The sequence below is a fragment of the Podarcis filfolensis genome (assembly GCF_964270895.1).
Source record: "Podarcis filfolensis genome assembly, chromosome: 4".
Taxonomy (NCBI): Eukaryota; Metazoa; Chordata; class Lepidosauria; order Squamata; family Lacertidae; genus Podarcis; species Podarcis filfolensis.
In genome coordinates this window covers 33169235-33189091 of record NC_139607.1, presented here as the reverse complement: position 1 = coordinate 33189091, position 19857 = coordinate 33169235, and the positions used below count along the sequence as shown (strand labels likewise).

Here is a 19857-nt window from a genome sequence, read left to right as displayed (position 1 = left end):
AGCATGTCTGCATGCCCGATTTTTAGTGATCTCCCCTTTTCTCCCCTTGTATACTGTTCTGGAGGTTGCCCTGACCCTCCAGATAGGATTTGGGGGGAGGCACCTTTCAATCCCATGAGTACAAGTAAATAGTTTTCAGTGAGGGCAACCAAGGGTTGCTAGCTTGGTTGCAAAGTGTCTGTCCTCATTGCAGAGTCCCCAGTTGACTGAAGTGAAAGGAGTCACTGCACTTTGCCGTGGCATGTTCAGAGTGCCGGCTGAATCGAGCTCTTGAGTAACAATAGTAGGTAGCGCTTGGTGTCTATAGTATGCCAGGTGATGCCCACTACATTGAATTGACCTGCATTTGAATTCTCAGACAGGTTTATAGTCTAAGGCAGTGTTCTTCAGTCTTGAGTACCCAGGTGTTGGATCACAACTCCTATCATGCCTGACTATTGTCTAAGTTGGCTGGGCATGTAAAACTGAGCAACTTATGTGGACCCAAGGTAGACCAACACAAGTCTAAGACTTTTGCCTGGGTTTTAATGCAGTGATAGTTTTCCATGCTGGAGTGATATGCCTGCTTTAGCTAAGAAACATGCTTCTCTTTGATGGTCTTTAGTGACCTGGAAAATGGTTGGTAATACTTCAGGTAGGGTCTACCTGATTTGTCATACTTTGAGCAGACCTTTGGAAATCAATGGGATTGCATTAATCTATTGATTTCAATTGGTTTGCTCTGAATATGACTTAGTAGGAAGCAACCTCTTGTAAATAGCTCCTAAAATCATGAGAGTAGAGACTGGCGTTTGCAGCTATGTTTTCAATACATACTGCAAATGGTTAGGTTTTTAAAAATTTTTTTGAGGGGGCAAGGCGAGTCAATGCTGATACAGCTGGGCTGCTCGCAGTAGATTTGGAGCAAAACCAGGCCTGCTGCTGATACCGGACAGGAATCAACTGTTACGAAACACTGACATGCAGAAGGCCATGTGCTGCACTCTGTTCCCTTGGGATTCTGTTTACAAAATAAAGTCTGCTGATGCTATGGCTACAGCAACAAATAAACTGGCTCTGTTCTTTCATGCAGTCACACAGTTAAATTTCACTGGATGTTTTGAAATGTCCCTTAACAAAGGACTTGCATCAGTTTTAATGTTTACTATGCTAAATTCAAGGAAAATCTCATGTTCTTCCTGATCTGGTTTCAGTGTGGATGCCTCACACCTTATCTTGTACTTTCCATTAAGCTCAGTCATGTGTCTTGGAATCCAGGAATCGGGTTTACAGCACATTGCAGTCAGTGTGACTGCGAATAATTCTGAGTATACAATTCTGGTTTCGTTTTTGGGGCCACGGTTGTAAAAAGACAGTCTATAGCTAAACACAGCAGTGGAAAGGACAAATTGAAAGTGACTTGAGCAGAAAAATCCTGTTGCAAGGGGTTCCCCTGCATAAATTGACATTGAATAGTTTGCTTCATTTCACAAGATAGGAAATATGAGCGGCATTGCATAAGTCTTGGGTGCTGAACAATGAGATAAAAGTCCTTCAGTCACTTGACAAATTTTGGTAGAGAACTCAATCAGCATGACTGGAAATTCCCCCTGGAAACATAATTTGTGTAATCTGAAGAGCTATATTTAAAGTTGCAAGAGAAGCAGTTTTAATTGTTCAATGAGCCATTTTTAGCTTCAGATGAATCATGTAACTGTTCTAGACTAATATTTTGAGGTGTGGAGTTTTTCCAAAATATGGATCAGTTGGTCAGGATTAACTAAAATGATGTTTAATGTTTTTCCGATAGCAAGTGCTTCTGGGGTCAAGCTAAATGAAACAGAAGCTCCTGTCTCTCTTTAATTTATTTCTTAAGATGTGGTGGTGGTGGGAGAGCTGGCCTTCATATATAAATGACGAGTCCCCTCTGGTTTCTTTTCCGTAATGTCTTCAGGTTTAAACTTAAATTATGAATATGTTTGTGTAGTCTTCAATCTTGGGCTCTGTTCTGCAGCTTTTTAGAGTTGCCTTTTAAGTAACAGAGAACTTAAGATAATTAACATCGGCATATAAAATGCAAGTAATGCTTATTGTCCCCACATAAGCAGTGTCTTTTAGTGTCTGCCAGTGATAAAAAAACCCTGCTGTGTTTTTTTTAGAGTGCTTGAATGCTGGAGGAGATGGTCACAAACAGAAATCATAAGTGAAATGAGAAAGGTCTAGTCTTAAGGATTTACTGTGTGTGTCATTGCTGAATTGAAATTGATCAGTCATTCAGTATCTACGTTGAAGAGCACCTGGGAATTGATATAAATGCCATTTGGACCTATTTTTGTTTCAAATTATACCACTTGAAGTAGGGCCAACTTTGCTGTTACAGCTTGCTATAGCGCAAAGATTTGAAATGGCAGCAGCCTTGATGGTAAAATTGCACTCACCCATCATGTGTTGGCGTCCTGGCCGCCTGTATGCCCTCTTGTCCCTCCTTCTCAAAGAGTAGCTCAAATATCCCATTCAGGGCAGAGAAAATATAAATGTGAACACACTAAATGACCTCTTGGAAGTGGTAAACAGCTTTCCTTTAGCAACCCCTTTAAAAGAACAAGCAAATTTTCTCACAGGTGGCCAAGTCGCAGCATGGGTGCTACAAGATACAAGGCAAGTAGATGCTTATGGGACACCTCGAGAGCAGATGGCAAGTCCTTGCTGGCTGTGGCAGGGAATCAGGCCCATATTTCTGCCTACCCAGCCAATGCTACTTGGCTCAATTACTCTGAGCTGGGAGAGGGGGCACATATGTACTGCAGCTTGCTTGTAAGTGGCCCAGTCTCATTCCTTGCCTTGCTAAAATGATTAACGTTCTAGTTAAATTGGTAAGAACCTCTATGGCACGTCTTTCGCAAACCACCTTTACTGGATTTGAAGTACCTGAACGCTGCAGATCAACAAACCGTAATAGATTGGGGAAAGCATAAAAATGATAATCAAACAAAACAAATTGCTTTTGTTCTTGTGTAGTGGTTTTTCTGGTACTTTGAGCCTGCCAGATATCCTTATATCTTGAGTGGATTGCTTGTCACTAATGGGGAGCAGACCTCTAGTGTGTTTGGTGTCCATAGGAGCTATTAAAATACACTTCTTAATTTGTCTAGACGGGGAAAAAATTAGCTAATATGAAAGGCAGTTACTATACCTGACTCATCCTGGCGTTCAGTACCTACGATTAAGATTAGTTGGGGAGTGCATGTCAAGTACGTCATGCAACATCTACTCACATATTTCCAAATATACATGGAGTCCTATTGAAACTTTCTCTTGAGATGTGTGTAATCCTTTTTTATAAAGGAGTGAGTAGTATTAATGAAGGCAGATACTGAAGCTAAGCAGGTTTGCATCTGGACAGTGCCTGAATGAAAAATGTCCCATAACTTCCTGTGCTGCAGCTTGCTGGAAGAAATGTAGGATATAAATGAAAACAATGAAGTATGTGCCCTTTCAGAATTTTGGCTGTATATTGTACTGCATTGTACATCAAATGTGAAAAATTGCTGTTCCTAAAATGGAGGGTGTATTATTTCTTTCCCTTGCCATCAAACAGTTGTATGCATCATGCCGAATGTTTCAGATGAGTAATATAGTTCTTCTGTTTCTTCTAGATGCGAATGAGCTGAAAGAGTGCCTTTATGTACTTGTGAAGGAGCAGCAAGCTCTAGCCAAGAAAACAGCCACCACCACACTCTCTGCTCTGAAGCTGAAACAGAGGCTTGCTATCTTAGAGCGCTATTTTATTGCATTAAATAGGACTGTTCTTCAGGAGAATGTCAAGGTTAAGTGGAAGAGCAGCAATATTCCCCTGCCTACAGTGGACAAGAAAAGGTAGTGTCTTTCTCAAAGAAATCTCTTCCCCTTGTAGTATTGCCTGCCTTTTCCCCTTTGCTTATTGGTTACTATATCGCTACAGTTTTGGTTCCTCAGTGTGGGGAAATATCAGTTGCTTATAATCTTTATTTTTGTATAGACAAGAACATGAATGCATTATGCAGCTGTTGAAGCCAAATTGGTTGCAGAGTGGTAGAGCGGCAGTTTCCTAGCCGTATACCAAAGATGTTAGTGCACTGTTTGGATATTTTGGGGTAGTCAGGATTGATTTCTGGGTCTTAACATTTTGAAGAACATTTGTATAGATGCTTAGTTGAAGCAAGAGGTACGCTATTCTCTAATCATCTTTTTGTTGGTTACAGTCCCAGACCTGTAGGCAAAGGTGTAGAAGGTCTTGCCCGGGTAGGATCCAGAGCTGCCCTTTCATTTGCTTTTGCATTCCTTCGGAGAGCTTGGAGATCAGGTATTGTTGGAAGATGCTGTATATCTTATTAGGCTGATAAACATTTTGCCATCTAACTGTTGTGTTGCATTTAGGTATTTTTCAGGGCTATCTATATCTGTCTGTCGGACTGTCTGTCTGTTTGTCATCTGCTCAGAGTAATTTCCATTGTGTTTAATCAGATTTACCCCCAGTTAAGTTCATTCTCATTAGCAGACCCCGAACAATGACTACTTGAGAAGTTGTGCACACTCATGGTTTGGGCAGTGGTGGAGCTTCATGCTCCGGCACAGGTGGTGGAGAGCAGGCAGGGCTGGTGCGTGTCCTGGGGGCGGGGCGCCCAGCGTGGGTGAGGGGGCAGCTGCGATGGCACCCTACTGGAATCACGCTGCTGGGGGCGGTGCACGCTCCTCTTCCTCTGCCAGTGGGTTTGGGGACATCTCTCAAGTTGCAGAATGAGTGTAGGAACAGAGGAAGCGGACTTAAAATTGAGTCAGACCAGTGATCCATCTAGCTCAGTGTTGTCTAGCAGCAGCTTTCCAGGGTTTCAGATGGGGTTCTCTCCCAGCCCGGCCCATACATGCTGCCAATTGAAACTGGGACCTTATGCATCCCATTGAGCTACAGTTCTGCTTTGACAAGCACAAGCCTTGCATATGCAGAACTGGTTGCTTTGGCTCCTTAGCCTTGTTTGCAAAGTGGTTTGTGGGTGATCTTCATTCTCTCAGCTTCCCGGAAAGAAGATTTATATAACTTCCATTTTATAGATTCAGGGTTATAGCAATGATGTGGCGATTCAATTTATGGTCTGGATTTCCACTGCGTATGTGCAGATCAGTTGTGAGGGATTGCCATTAACCTGAGTTGCACTGTACTATGAAACACCCTAACATGGCTAATGTTGTTAGGTGAGGATGCAGATCTTTGCAGTGAACTGCTACAAGAATCCCTTGATGCCCTACGAGCACTTCCAGAAGCATCCCTCTTTGATGAAGGAACCGTATCATCTGTATGGCTGGAAGTTGTGGAACGAGCAACCAAATTTCTAAGGTCTGTTGTAACTGGGTAAGTCTTTCTCTAAAGAGTGCTTGAACTTTTTTTTTTTAAGCCATATTCAAGGTTTCATACTGAACAATAGTTCTTGTGTTCTTTTCTTGAATACCTATATAGCTCAGTTGGTTAGTGCATCTGTCAGCCTAGAAAGCTCAGTTGGTTTGAGCATGATGCTGATAACTCCAAGGTTGTAGGTTCAATCCCTGTATGGGACTGGTGCATGCATTGCAGGGGGTTGGACTAGATGATCCTCAGTGTCCCTTCCAACCCTACAATTCTATGATCTCTATGACCTATAAGGAAACTAGAGTTAAGCATTTAGGCTTTTTTAATGTCTTGAAATGGCAATACGGTGAATATGAACTCTGGCTTATACTTCTTTTTTAAATGGCGTACCCTTGGCTTATTCATAGAAAATATCTATCTATCTATCTATATCTATCTATCTATCTATCTATCTATCTATCTATCTATCATCTATCTATCTATAAATAAATAAATGCAGGTCAGTGTGGAGTAATAGCCTTGCTGCATTTAAAGTTTGCGTATAAAGAAATTAGTAATGGAGGAATGAAAAAAACAACAACCCCTGCCTTACACCAAATCAGACCTTTAATCTATCTGATTCAGTATTGCCTACACTGACTGGCAGTGGCTTTGAAGAAGGGTATTTCCTTTTAGTACCTGATGAATGCCGGGATTAAACCTGGGGCCTGCTGCATGTGCTCCGTGGCCTGAGCTGTGGCCCTTTCTCTAAACAGGGGAAGAATAAAATCAGCGAAGTCGCTTAATTATGTTGTGAAAGGTGTCTTCTGTCAAAGCACGGAATACAAACTGGTTTTTTACTTTCATATATTGGAATATTTGCCTTTAAAATTTTCCCCCTTTTAAATTAGGGACATCCATGGAGCTCCAGGAACAAAAGGATCTGGAAACATTCCGTTGCAAGACCAGCACTTAGCACTTGCTATTCTACTAGAATTGGCTGTCCAGAGAGGCACACTAAGGTGAGTAATGCAAGGATTTCATCAGTTCAAAATCTGTTCGTAAGTTACATCAACACTACAGTCTTTATTTCATCATTGTTAAAATTTGGTAGCAGTGGGGAGTTCTTCGTGAAATAGGAGCAAGGTGACAATGGTAGCAATGTGAGGTTTCTTCTACAACATTTCCAACTTTGGTCATTTCCCCCCTTCTCAGCCAAATGCTGTCTGCTGTCATGCTATTGCTCCAACTCTGGGACAGTGGTACACGGGAAACGGATAATGAGCGATCAGCGCAGGGAACCAGTGCCCCCCTCCTTCCTTTGCTGCAAAGGTTTCAGAGCATCATTTGCAATAAAGAGATCAGCAATACCGAAGAAGAGCTTCAGGTATGTACCTTTATGATGAGTTCATTTAGCCTGTGAGTCTGCACGCCCAGAGCCGTGCAACGTGGAACAATTTTTAATTGATGTTAAGGGAACATATTTATGTAGCTTTCCTTTACGGGGATCGAACCTGCAGCCTTGGCGTTATTAGCACTGCACTCTAGCCAACTGAGCTATTCAGCTGACTTTTCATTGTTTTGCTTTAGATGCTGTCCTACCCGTTGAGTCCAAACGAAAACTTCTTAAGGTATCTAATATTGCCACAGGACAATGAGCTGGCCATTGATTTAAGGCAAACGGCAGTTGTGATTATGGCTCACTTAGACCGCCTGGCTACTCCCTGTATGCCTCCACAGTGCAGTTCTCCAACATCACATAAGGTAACCATCACATAAGGAGCCAATTGAAAAATTAGTTGAAGCACTGTAATTTCTAGAGATTCTAAGTTTAGACAGATGTTTGATAAAAGTTCTTAAATTATGAATTGCTTTCCAGGGCTCTTTGCAAGAAGTTATTGCGTGGGGTTTAATAGGATGGAAATATTATGCCAACGTGAGTGGTCCAATTCAGTGTGAAGGACTTGCCAATCTTGGAGTGATGCAAGTTGCTTGCGCAGAAAAGCGCTTCTTAATCTTATCTAGAAATGGACGTGTTTACACACAAGCATACAATAGTGATACACTGGTAGGTGACTTCTGATTACTTCCTAATTTATTTTTTTAAAAAATAACTTGTAGCTATTAATGTAATGTTCTTGTTGCAGGTATGATGGAGCTCATGATAGCAAAATCTGCTTTTTTCACTTTGCCTGGCAATGCAGTATTCATATCTGTTTTTAAAGAAACTCCATTGTTTCATTTCTGGTGTTAATGAATACTGCCCTGAACTGTTTCCTGGACACAGCTTACTGTCTCATTTCTGCCTTTGTAATTGAGTATATGAAATGCCTTTTGCAAAGCTGATTTTGATCAGTGGATGTGTTTTCTTCCTTCCAAGCTTGACATGATGTGGAAGAAATGTACATTATTACTAATACCATTATTATTACTATTATTTATTTATTACCTTCATGCATCTCCAGTCTCCCCATTTGTAAAAAAGCAGCTGTGGGAACTCCCAATAGGGGAGGGAAGGAGGTGTGACCTTCCCCTTCACTTTCCAGTTATGTAAACCCTCCTGCTGCTGCCAGTACTCTACGCTTAGCTATGGGAAGGATCAAAGATGCAATATTATACATACCCGTCTTCTCATTAGTGGTGAATAGCAGGCGTGAAATAAGGAAAGCAGTTTTTTTTTTAACTGAACAAACAGTATTCCCCAGTGGTGCAGTCCTGATCCAGTTTGAGGCTTGGGTTCATGGATTTCCCATGTAGTTTGGATCTTAAGGTTTCTAAATATAATAGTTTCTCAGAACGTTCAGCTATTGAAACTTCTCACCTTATTAATTCAATTGAAACCTATTTTCTAAAAAAACAAAACACCAAAAAAGATATGACCTATAACTTCTTTGTATAAAGTTTCTTAATGCTCGTCTGTTTGCTTCCATTTTTCTGTAAGTCATAACATGTATGCATGTTTTGTTGTTGTTGAACTTCATAGGGACCTCAGCTGGTGCAGAGTCTTGCTTCTAGAAACATTGTCAAGATTGCTGCACATTCAGACGGCCACCACTACCTTGCCCTGGCAGCAAGTGGTGAAGTTTTCTCTTGGGGGTGTGGAGATGGTGGGCGACTCGGCCATGGAGACACTGTGTAAGTATCCTAGAATAATGGTGACTTATATGCATAATGAAATAAAATAGAGTAGGATATTTGTTCTGCTTCTGCTGTGAATTGGGTGGCATTCCTTTTAAAACTTCATTTTACTTGGCCCCCCCCCTCTTGTCACCCCTTTCCCCGTGTCTTTTCTGTATTGAGCATGCTAAATTGCAGCTGTCTCTTTCTTTTGTGGTTCTGATGCATATTGATCTACAGTAGACTCACCAGGAAGCCTTCATTCTGAATGGTTCAATAATCCAGTAGCTATCAAATTTCTATTTTCTTTGTAGAGAAGAGGTAACAGTCTGGAAGACAGCTAGCCAGACAGAGAGTGAGTGAATGAATGCGTGTTTGTGTGTGTATGACTAAGTGATTTTGATGGCTCAGTTGATATTTCAGCTTGATAGTTCTGCATTCATGGGTTGTTCTGATACCACCTTTGGCATCCTTCCCTTCCTTCCTTCCTTCCTTCCTTCCTTCCTTCCTTCCTTCCTTAATATTTGTTAATTATATTTCTATTCTGCCTTTTCTCCATGAAGCTCAAAGCAGTGTACATGGGGTCCCCCACCCATTTATTTTCATATCAACTCTGTGAGGTATTTTAGGCTGAGACTGAGTGACTGGCTCAAGATTGAGTAGGAATTTGAATTTGGTCTCCTCATTCTAAAACTTGCTCCCTTCTTTGCACACTGTGTTTAATCTCAGGAGTCTTCAGTCAATTGTGTTTTTCTGTTACATCCAAACCATAAAATGATGCTTCCTGGGTTTGGAACAAGCTAGAATCCTTGCCTGTTCTGAACCCAGGTACTATAGTTTCTTGGTTCAGACATAATGGGAAACTATGTTTAACTGAAATCTTCTGGAGCTAAACGTCTCGTGCTAAGGAAGGAAAAGAGACTCCCTATGCAAGCATGAGACTTCTTTATGTCTTAGCTTCTAAAGCCAAAATAGGGTCATTGGCCCATTTGTCTGGGCATCTCAGTGGCCTGGTTCAGACGTCACTGTAAATTGGGGTGGGTTGATTTTTCTGTACCTGGCACTTGTGTACATAGTATATATTGCCTTCTTACAATAATGACTTTCAATTCTTTCCTGGTCCCCCCCCTCCTTCCCCACAGACCTTTAGAAGAACCGAAGATGATTTCTGCTTTGTCTGGGAAGCAAGCTGGAAAGCATGTTGTACACATTGCCTGTGGAAGTACCTATAGTGCTGCCATCACTGCTGAAGGAGAGTTGTACACATGGGGGCGAGGAAACTATGGCAGACTAGGTCATGGTATGTGCTCTTCTTTCTTTAAATTGTTTAAGTTGTGAAGTCCCAAGGTTTAAACCTTTCTTGGTATATAACTAGCACAGAAGCATCTAATTTTTATTTTGTTCCAAAGGCTCCAGTGAAGACCAAACGATCCCAATGTTGGTTACTGGGCTGAAAGGACTGAAAGTCATTGATGTCTCTTGTGGGAGTGGCGATGCTCAGACTCTGGCTGTGACTGAAAATGGTTAGTGGAACAACCAATAGCATCATTAGCCTTGCCAGCTTTTAGTTACATGTGGGATATTTGGGAAGCCATGTGTCTCTTTCCTGTTTCTATTTGGATTTGTGTGCTAGCTTGAACTGTGTGCCCAACTGTTAATAAAATTGTTAGCCAAATATGCACAATGGGTGCCAGATTAATTATCTCTATTCTCAGAATATTGTGAAGCCAGGTGTGCAGTATTAATTTCTAGCTGTCTATCTGGGTAGATTATTTCTGTTTTTTATCCCCCCCCCCGGTATGTTTATTTTGTTACGGCTGTTTTTATGTCTAATGCAACCTACTTTTCCAGGTCAGGTGTGGTCTTGGGGCGACGGAGATTATGGGAAGCTGGGGAGAGGCGGCAGCGATGGTTGCAAAACTCCAAAACTGATAGAAAAACTTCAAGATTTGGATGTTGTCAAAGTTCGCTGTGGGAGCCAGTTTTCCGTTGCGCTTACGAAAGACGGGCAGGTCTACTCTTGGGGAAAGGGTGACAATCAGAGGCTTGGGCATGGAACAGAGGAACACGTTCGGTATCCCAAACTGCTAGAAGGTTTGCAAGGTAGGTGAAGAGGCAACTACCAGCCGTGTTAACTAGAATATTGTAATTTTGAGAAAATGATGAGTTTAGCACCCATTCTGTGCAAATTGGTGGGGAAAATATTTTTAATATTTGAACCTTGGTCTCCCAGATCCTAATCCTGTGCTTGAAGCACCTACACCACATTGTTTTGTGGGCTTCTTGCTGGCATTTGATTGGCTTCTGTGAGAACAGAATGCCGGACTAGGTAGGCTTTTGACCTGATGGAGAAGGGCTGCCCTTATGTGAACTTATTTTTTTAAAAAGGGAGACACTTGGAAATTTTGGTTACTGCTGCAACAAACACCACCATCCCTTGCTGATTTCCTGTTTTGTAGACATTGCTAAAGAGAGAGCTCTCCTCTTCTAGCCAGGCTTTCAGATGCGGCTGCAACACTGATCTTTCTCATTATCTGTATGTGTGTTTCCTCCCCCACCCCCCAGGAAAAAAAGTAATAGATGTAGCAGCTGGATCCACCCACTGTTTAGCACTCACAGAAGACAGTGAAGTATATAGCTGGGGAAGCAATGATCAGTGCCAGCATTTTGATACCTTGAGGATCACTAAACCCGAGCCTACTGCTCTTCCTGGACTAGATTCTAAGCACATTGTTGGCATCGCTTGTGGGCCAGCCCAGGTAGGCTTCAATTTTACTGGTTTTTTATATATCTTTAGATATATAAAAATATAACATAAAATATAAAAATATCTTTAGATATTCCCATTAGAGTGGGAATCCTTGATTGTGATGCAGTTTCTCTTCTCAGTTACTATTTGCCTTTAATTCTAGCGCCCCCCCCCCCCCCCCGGCTTGGTCTTAAGTGTAACATTGCTGCATATCTTTCTGTATTTCCTTGTAGAGCTTTGCTTGGTCATCTTGTTCTGAATGGTCTATCGGTTTACGAGTGCCTTTTGTGGTAGATGTTTGCCCAATGACGTTCGAACAACTGGATCTCTTACTGAGACAAGTGACGGAAGGAATGGATGGCACTTCGGACTGGCCCCCTCCACAAGAGAAAGAATGTATGGCTGTGGCTACTCTGAACCTTTTGAGACTTCAGGTATCTTAATGGTTGCTGAACTAAGACTGAAATTACAAAATCTGAAACAATTGTGCGGATCACATTGACTTTTAAAAGTGCAATGGCCATTGTATTTTGTGTTGACTGTTGATTCATTTGTTAGGAAAAAACAACAACCCCTGTAATTTGCCAAATACTTTGCAGTGCTGATCAAATCAGAAAGCGTTGGTTGTTACTCCAGTTTTCCTTTCTGCAGACTGCAGTTTAATTAGCAGTGAGTCTATGTTCAGCCAGGGAATTTATTACTGAGCTGGGATTGGAAGCTGAACCTAGATCTGCATAGCTCAAGGATAACACTACGTTTGCTTTACCATGCCTTACTGGACAGTTTGGAGATATTTTGCTTTTGTTTGCTAAGTAACTTTTACAGACGAAGGAAATATATATTTGGTGCTGCCAAACTGTGGTGCTTCAGCAAGTGTATGGAACTTGGAAATAGAAAATGCTTCAGAATACTATTTCGTTCCTCCCTGGATGGGTTTCAGCTTTATCACTGATAAAGAAGCCTCTCTGTGTTTTGTCTTTCAGCTTCATGCTGCAATCAGCCACCAAGTGGACCCCGAATGCCTTGGTTTGGGATTGGGCAGTGTCTTACTCAACAGCTTGAAGCAGACAGTAGTGACTTTAGCAAGTAATGCAGGTGTGCTCAACACCGTTCAGACAGCTGCCCAAGCAGTGTTGCAAAGTGGGTGGTCTGTGTTGCTGCCAACAGCCGAGGAACGAGCGAGGGCTCTTTCGGCGCTTCTACCCAGTGCAGGTATGTTTTGTGCATGATCACGTGGGTGGAGAAGGAAGATGTTGCCTAAGCCGTTTTGCACTCTCTCATATGCAAGTGTATGTGTGTGTTGGCGTTCTAGTCAAGTAAGAGTTCTGTCAATGTTTAGTTTCAGGGAATGAAACAAATGTAAGTCCAGGCCGTAGATTCATGATTGATCTTCTGGTTGGAAGCTTAATGGCCGATGGGGGTCTTGAGTCTGCACTTAATGCTGCGATCACTGCAGAAATCCAGGTATGCTTACTTTGTACAACTTGTACATTCTGATGAAATGGAAAAGATTACTGTTGGAAACCAGTTAGTTTCAAACAAGCCCCTGTTCTTTGTTTAACGGTCGTAATATAAATGTGAATATTTATTTTGTTTTGAAAGGATTAGAAAAGATTGCGTAAATAGGTGGGCATTTCATGTAGTAGATTAGAAAGCTGGCTGTGTCATTCCAGATCAACCTTTCTTTTCTGTTGATTGAAAATATCCAGAGGTAACTGTATCACTTGTAACTTTTTGTTTAAGAGTAGTCTGTGTAGAGTAGTCTCTGTGTAGTCTGACCCTGCCTAGAATTTGGTGCCTCAAGCCCTCAAAAGTTTAGACTTGTGCATGAGGGTAATCGCCATGTAATAGCTGCATATTACACATAGCAGAGCCTCTTCTGTAGCTGCTTTGAAATCTATGAAAATATCACTGGCATTGCTGTGTCTTGTGAGGAGGGAAATGGCATCTCAGCTCTATCCTGCTGCTTTCTTCCTGAATAGAAGAACTTGGTCATGACTAATAATAATAATAATAATAATAATAATAATAATAATAATAACAACAACAACAAAAAACATGGATAGTAGATCAGTAATTCTGAAAATCTTAACTTCTTATGGCCTGGATAGTTGATGTTGCCCTATAGTGGAAGGCTGTTTTCCATTTTCACACCTCTTGTTGATATTGAGAAATGTGTGGCTTATAAAACCATAGCCATCATTCTTCAGATGAAGAAATTAATGCAGCTATCTTTTTGGACACGTTTCTCCATTAGGTCCATATAGTTCACTTTGAGGAAGTGATGGGAAAAGATGGGACAGCATCTTTTCAATGACAAATAGTTCCTTTGTGCCTGATGCTTTCATTTCCACATTTATCCAACCTACATGGGTTCAGGATTCTTTTAGCAGCAACTTATTCATTATTTTTGTGTCGTTGGGTTCAGCTGCTCATTCTACTCAAATTATTTCCAGTGCAGTCTCTATTGCTTTCTGTTCCATGAACCAGCCATATGGTCCCAATACCAGTGCCGGACTGCTAACTTTACTGCAGAAGGAAAAATCCAATAGAATATACTGTAGTGTGCAGGAATGCCATTAATTCAGGCTTACGTGGCAGAACATTCTGTGTCTTTTTTTAGCGGACACGACTCCCAATCGTTTCAGCTACAGTATAGAATGTTTGCTGGTTTCACTTTCAACTTTTCATTTTGTAGGATATAGAGGCAAAAAAAGAAGCCCAGAAAGAAAAAGAAATTGATGAACAGGAGGCAAATGCATCAACACTTCACAGGAGTAGAACACCATTGGACAAAGACCTCATTAATACTGGGATCTATGAATCTGCAGGAAAGCAGAGCTTACCTCTGGTTCAGCTAATTCAGCAATTGCTAAGGTAGCTTTTCAGCAAGGCTGTTTACTGAATCATTACCCCTTTCCACATTTTATTCTTTTAAAAAACAAAATAGAAAACCTCTGTTCTCTGTTTCCTCCTATGCTGCTTTTTTGTTCCTGGGCAGTCTTTTTTCTTCTTTTTTTAAAAAAATGTTTACTGTGTGGTAATAATCAAGGTATAAGAAACTTAGCACGGAGAAACAGCAGACACATTTGTGAGCACATATTTAAGGGAGTATGTGCTAGCCTGCCATTTTGAGTGGCAAAACCGCATGGACAGTTTTCTTGCTGCTTTTGAAACAGAGGATTTTCAAAAGCAGATTGTAATATGGTATCAGGGTTAGCCGTTTTAAAATGGAAGAACTGTTCTGAGAATAGCCAAGCCCTTAAGCATACCTAAAGTAGCTTTTTGGCTTTTGGCCAGTGTGCTTTATATTTTCTAGTTTGATACTATTTTATACCTAAGAACACATATCCTACATTAATGCAGTAGATTTAAGTAAGAATATCATATTGCCCAACACTTCAGCATAGTACTTCTTTTACAGCAGCTTATTTTGTCAACACCGATGGAACTGGGGATGATGTAGAAAAATAGATAATCTTCATTTTTTGGAATACGAAACAAATTGCTGTTCAGAGACTGTCATGGTGCCAACGTAGCCAATCAAAATGCATGAGCTTCCTGACTCCCAAGAATCACAACAAAATCTTAGTTCATGCCTAGTTAGTTGTTACCTGTTTATTCAAGATGTCTTTTAAAACCTTCTTTAAAACATTATTCCCATCAGGAACATTGCTTCCCAGACAATAGCTAAACTGAAAGATGTGGCTCGCCGTATTTCTTCCTGCTTAGATCATGAACATTACAATAAAGAGAGGTCTGCTTCTCTAGACTTGCTGCTGCGTTTTCAGCGTTTGCTTGTGAGTAAGCTGTATCCAGGCGATAGTGTTGGCCAGATCCCGAATACATACAGTAAGTAGTACTTCTTTTTGGCTATTGCTAGCATTCTGTTGACATAAAAACTGTATGAAATAGCTTTTTCAAATTGCTACTTTACCCTGCAAGTTAGCTGTGTTTAAATGCTTTAATAGTTAATAATAACAAGCCTTTTTCAGGTTTTGACTTTCCAGATGTTGCTTATGATCTTTAAAAATAAAATGGTTCTTTTATTTTTTGACAGGTCCTGAGCTTTTAGGAGTTGGTTCTCTGTTGAAGAAATACACAGCCCTTTTGTGTACACATATTGGAGACATACTGCCTGTAGCTACTAGCATTGCATCCACCAGTCACAGGCATTTTGCAGAAGTATCTCGCATTGTGGATGGAGACCTAACAGGTACTGACTCGTCTTGTCCTTTGTTTTGGAGCCTGTCTACAGGGTTAACGCTTCCAGAGTTTTGCTGAACATCTCTATTTCTCCTTAGGTGTCCTCCTTCCAGAGTTGGTCGTATCTATAGTACTTCTTCTCAGTAAGAATGCTGGGCTCATCCAGGAAGCCGGTGCGATTCCTTTGCTGGCTGGTCTACTAGAGCATTTGGACAGATTCAACCATTTAGCTCCTGGTAAAGAGAGAGATGACAATGAAGACTTGGCCTGGCCAGGAATAATGGGTATGTTCTTTCTTGCAAACGTTTAGAATACTTGCTGGATCTTTCTAGCAGAGCTCCTAGCTTGTCTTTGCAGGTAGGCTTCAAAAGCTTTGTCTTGGCACAAAAACCACTTTGGACAGGTCACACAATTACGTAGTATTTTCCTTGCTCTTCGATTCCTCACTCTTTTGGTTGGACCTTTTGGTTGTGAACCATAGCAATAACATGTATTTTTTTCACCTGTTAGGTTCATTTTTTACAGGACAGAATTGCAGGAACAACGAGGAAGTGACACTAATACGGAAAGCCGACTTGGAGAACCACAATAAAGATGGCGGCTTCTGGACAGTGATTGATGGCAAAGTGTACGATATAAAGGATTTCCAAACCCAGTCCTTAACAGGAAGCAGTATACTCGGTGAGACGTCACTTTGCGAACAAAACATATACCAAACAGAGTCCTATCTTGTTCGGTTGCCTCCTTTAACAGTTTGTTCCCTGGTTTCTTTTAGCTCAGTTTGCTGGAGAGGACCCAGTTGTAGCTTTGGAAGCAGCTCTGCAGTTTGAGGATACAAGAGAATCGATGCATGCCTTCTGTGTCGGCCAATATATGGAGGTAAGAGGGTTTTCCAAACAACTGCTAGCGGGCACAAAGGACACCACGAGGTGGAATTGTGTTCCTCCTGTTGCTTGAGGCAGGGTCTTCACACCTACTCACTCTTAATCAGGGCTTTTTTCAGCCGGAACTCACCGGAACTCAGTTCCGGCACCTCTCAGGTGGGCGCCATTTCCGTTATAAGAGAACAAGGGAAGCGTTCATGGTGAGTTCCGGCACCTCTTTTTCTAGAAAAATAGCACTGCTCTTAATTAATTACCTTTGTGATTCGACAACCTATCCAGTTTTTATGAATTCCTGATGTTGAGGTCTGGTTTTTTTCTTAGTTTTTAAGAAAGGAAAGACCCGCCCACCTCAGCCTTTCCCACCCTTTTCCAAGCCGCTTGTTGATTTCCCTCATAGGCCTGTACAAAGACAACAGAGCTACATTTCTAGCGTTCAGCTGTGACTGTGGGGTAGGACAGTTATTAGTCTTTTTCTGTGGTTGGATCCCTTCCAGTCCTTTGCCCTTCGTGTGTCTCTCTCACATTACAATTGAATACCATCTTCAGGTTCCTGATGATGTTTTTGTTAAACTCAAAACTCTTCAAGTAGCTGCACATCACTTGTTTATGAAGAGGTTGTTTTTTTTCATGGATCGGGAAATTTGGTATTAGTCTTTAAATCTGTCATTCAGTATGATATCACAGCTCTTTTGTTCTTTTTCTTTCTTTGTTCTAGCCTGACCAAGAAGTGATTACTACGCCAGATACTGGTAGTCTATCATCGCCTCTCATAGACACTGAAAGAAATTTAGGCCTACTTCTTGGTCTACATGCTTCATATCTGGCAATGAGTACACCCCTTTCTCCTGTGGAGGTTGAATGTGCCAGTAAGAATATCTTTATTCCAATTAAATGTAACTAACATGAAATTGGGAATGTGCTCATAGTTTTAGGTCCCTGTTTTAATGTTAACCCTCTAACCACAGTGAGTGATTTAATGCTGTACATCAGAGGTTTTCAACCTTTTTGAGTCCATGGCTCCTTGGACCAACTACATTCTTTCTGCAGCACCCCTGTGGGGCTCAGGAGCCCAGTTATGTCACCCCTTGCCTGCAGAGCTGGCAACCTCTCACCTCTTTTTGAGCACCCTCCCTTGTGGAGTGTTCCTTTTACCTCCTCTCCTCTCTCCTTAGGTGAGAGGTCCAGTGCCGAGGGCCTTCTGGCGGTTCCCTCGCTGCGAGAAGCCATGTTACAGGGAACCAGGCAGAGGGCCTTCTCTGTAGTGGCACCCTCCCTGTGGAACACCCTCCTACCAGATGTCAAAGAGAAAAATAACTACCAAACTTTTAGAAGACATCTGAAGGCAGCCCTGTTTAGGAAAGCTTTTAATGTTTAATAGGTTATTGTATTTTAGTGTTTTATTGGAAGCCGCCCAGAGTGGCTGGGGAAACCCAGCCAGATGGGCGGGGTATAAATAAATAAATAAATAAATTATTATTATTATTATTATTATCCAGACAGCTGCTGCAGCTGTCCCTGGTCTCTGAGCTGCCCCCCCCCCCACCCCATGCCAAAGAGAAGCTTATAGCCTGAGAAGCCTATAGCCAGGGCAGCTGCAATAAACAGCTGTGCAAGCCTTGGGGAGGCAGAGATGCAAGAGGGCATCAGAGGAGGGAGGCAAAGAAAGAGGGACAGAGGGCAGTGTTGCCTGCGACACCCCTGACCATCATTCAGGGTGCCATTGAACACTGGTTGAAAACCGCTGATATGCATGCTTACTCAAAAATAAGCCCCACTGAGTTCAGTGGAACTTACTCTGGGGTAAGTGTTTATAGGATTGCAGCCTTTATAACACAACTTGCCCATCATTTCTGTGGGCCAGTATGTAAAGCTGCAAAACAATTTCTGTTCGAAGCATAATTCAGTTCAGTATTTTTTTGGATAGAACTCTGTGTATGTGCAACAAGTTATGTACTTATGTAATGAAGTGAAAGCAAGAAGCAAACAATCTTGGAGAAGGATAATTCTTCCATAAACTGTTAGTATACTACTTTGTTTCAAAACTGGCAGATGGTCTGACTTGGGAGAAATTATTGCTTTCCATGCATGAGTAAATGCATGGGCAAGGCTGAATAATGAAATAACAGGTGTCTGATCCCCAAAAGTAGCTTAGTTAGAGTACAGTTTGATGTGCATTGCTGCTGTCTTAACATTTTTTAAAACGATAGTTTGCTGTTATTGTATTTTAAATTTTGTGTGCCACTTTTTACGCTCAAGGTGGAGTAAAATAATGTGCTAAAATTTGTTGAAAATATGGGGCTAAATTACATCTATTGATTAAGATGAACTATATCAAGGTGTGGCTGAAGCTCAGTAATGCATTTGCTTTGCTTGCAAAAGGTCCCAGTTCAGTCTTTAGCATTTCTGTTTTCAATAAAACTTGCGTTCAGGTGGTAGGGAAAAGACCTGCTGCCCAAGATTTCCACAAAAAAAAAGGGAGCTTCCACAAAACTGTTTCTGAAGGAATCCTTTAAAACATACATGCATCAAATATTGCCTATAACTTCAGGGTAGACCACTGAATCCTCTTTTCTTAAGCAGAAGAATTACTGCAAAAGCAATGTGCTTCAATGGCCTCCTATTCCTTTCAAACTATTCCCTTAAAAAAATATGCTTGTAACACACTATTTTAATGTATTTCTGTTCTTCTTGTAGAATGGTTGAAGTCTTCCATTTTCTCTGGAGGCTTGCAAACCAGTCAAATACATTACAGTTACAACGAGGAGAAGGATGAAGACCACTGCAGCTCTCCTGGCAATACCACCCCAAACAAATCAAAGCTGTATTCCCATCGACTGACCTTGAGTGACCACTCACAGCCATTTCTGCAAGCGATTGCAGACAACAACATCCAGGACCACACGGTGAAGGTAACAGTGCACTGTGTGAAGGACATAGGCTGATGTTTCCTACCCTTCCCAGTGGCCATAGCTCTCTAAGTAGACAAAGTTGGATGGATTATCTCACTCTAGGTAGTGAAATGGTCAGTGGGATTCTTGGCAGTTGGGAACCTCGAGTCTCTTAGTTTATAGGAATACCAGGGATTTTTATGCAGTTGACCTCTGTACTCCTGTCCAGGGTCCCAAGGCAAGAGCTCATTGGGTGCATTGGGCCAGGATCTGCACTTTATCAACCGGCAGTGGACTTTGTATTTGGGAACATTTGACTCTCACTATTTTTTTATTAACCAGAGATGGGGAGCCTGTAGCCCTCCAGTTGTTATTTAGCTGCCTTTATCACTGACAGTTGGCTTTGCTGGCTGAGGCTTATGGGAGTCCAACAGTCTCAGGGGAGGGCATGATTTTCCACACCTGCTAATACAGATTTTTGTTACCTCTCTCTGCATTGTGAGCTGAGTAGTTCCTGGCCTCCTTGTCAATAAATCATAACAGGGCAAAGTGTTACCTTGCTAATAGGAATAGGAACACCTGAATAATTCAAATAGTGTATGTGTAGCAAATCATATAAAATGGCCTAATGCCTTTGGTTGGGTTTTTCTTCTTCCTGTTTCTCCTCAGGGCATT

At 41.5% G+C, this 19857-nt stretch overlaps 1 protein-coding gene across 8 annotated transcripts in view; it reads left to right on the top strand.

Moving 5' to 3' along the window:
- The window catches only part of HERC2 (HECT and RLD domain containing E3 ubiquitin protein ligase 2), a 93929-nt gene that overhangs the window by 12820 nt on the left and 61252 nt on the right, over positions 1-19857 (top strand). For 3 of the 8 annotated variants that reach the window (XM_083610259.1, XM_083610265.1, XM_083610258.1), the window contains exons 5-27: positions 3636-3855; positions 4221-4321; positions 5209-5365; positions 6250-6360; positions 6554-6725; positions 6929-7102; positions 7218-7406; positions 8322-8473; positions 9598-9755; positions 9865-9978; positions 10307-10558; positions 11021-11214; positions 11438-11638; positions 12188-12416; positions 12544-12668; positions 13903-14081; positions 14872-15056; positions 15265-15420; positions 15509-15694; positions 15921-16091; positions 16186-16289; positions 17010-17160; positions 18989-19203. In XM_083610259.1, coding sequence (XP_083466385.1) covers positions 3636-3855; positions 4221-4321; positions 5209-5365; positions 6250-6360; positions 6554-6725; positions 6929-7102; positions 7218-7406; positions 8322-8473; positions 9598-9755; positions 9865-9978; positions 10307-10558; positions 11021-11214; positions 11438-11638; positions 12188-12416; positions 12544-12668; positions 13903-14081; positions 14872-15056; positions 15265-15420; positions 15509-15694; positions 15921-16091; positions 16186-16289; positions 17010-17160; positions 18989-19203 — 3896 coding nt within the window. The remainder of the gene's footprint in view (positions 1-3635; positions 3856-4220; positions 4322-5208; positions 5366-6249; positions 6361-6553; positions 6726-6928; positions 7103-7217; positions 7407-8321; positions 8474-9597; positions 9756-9864; positions 9979-10306; positions 10559-11020; positions 11215-11437; positions 11639-12187; positions 12417-12543; positions 12669-13902; positions 14082-14871; positions 15057-15264; positions 15421-15508; positions 15695-15920; positions 16092-16185; positions 16290-17009; positions 17161-18988; positions 19204-19857) is intronic. The other 5 variants (XM_083610263.1, XM_083610261.1, XM_083610260.1 and 2 more) reach the window with 3 other exon arrangements.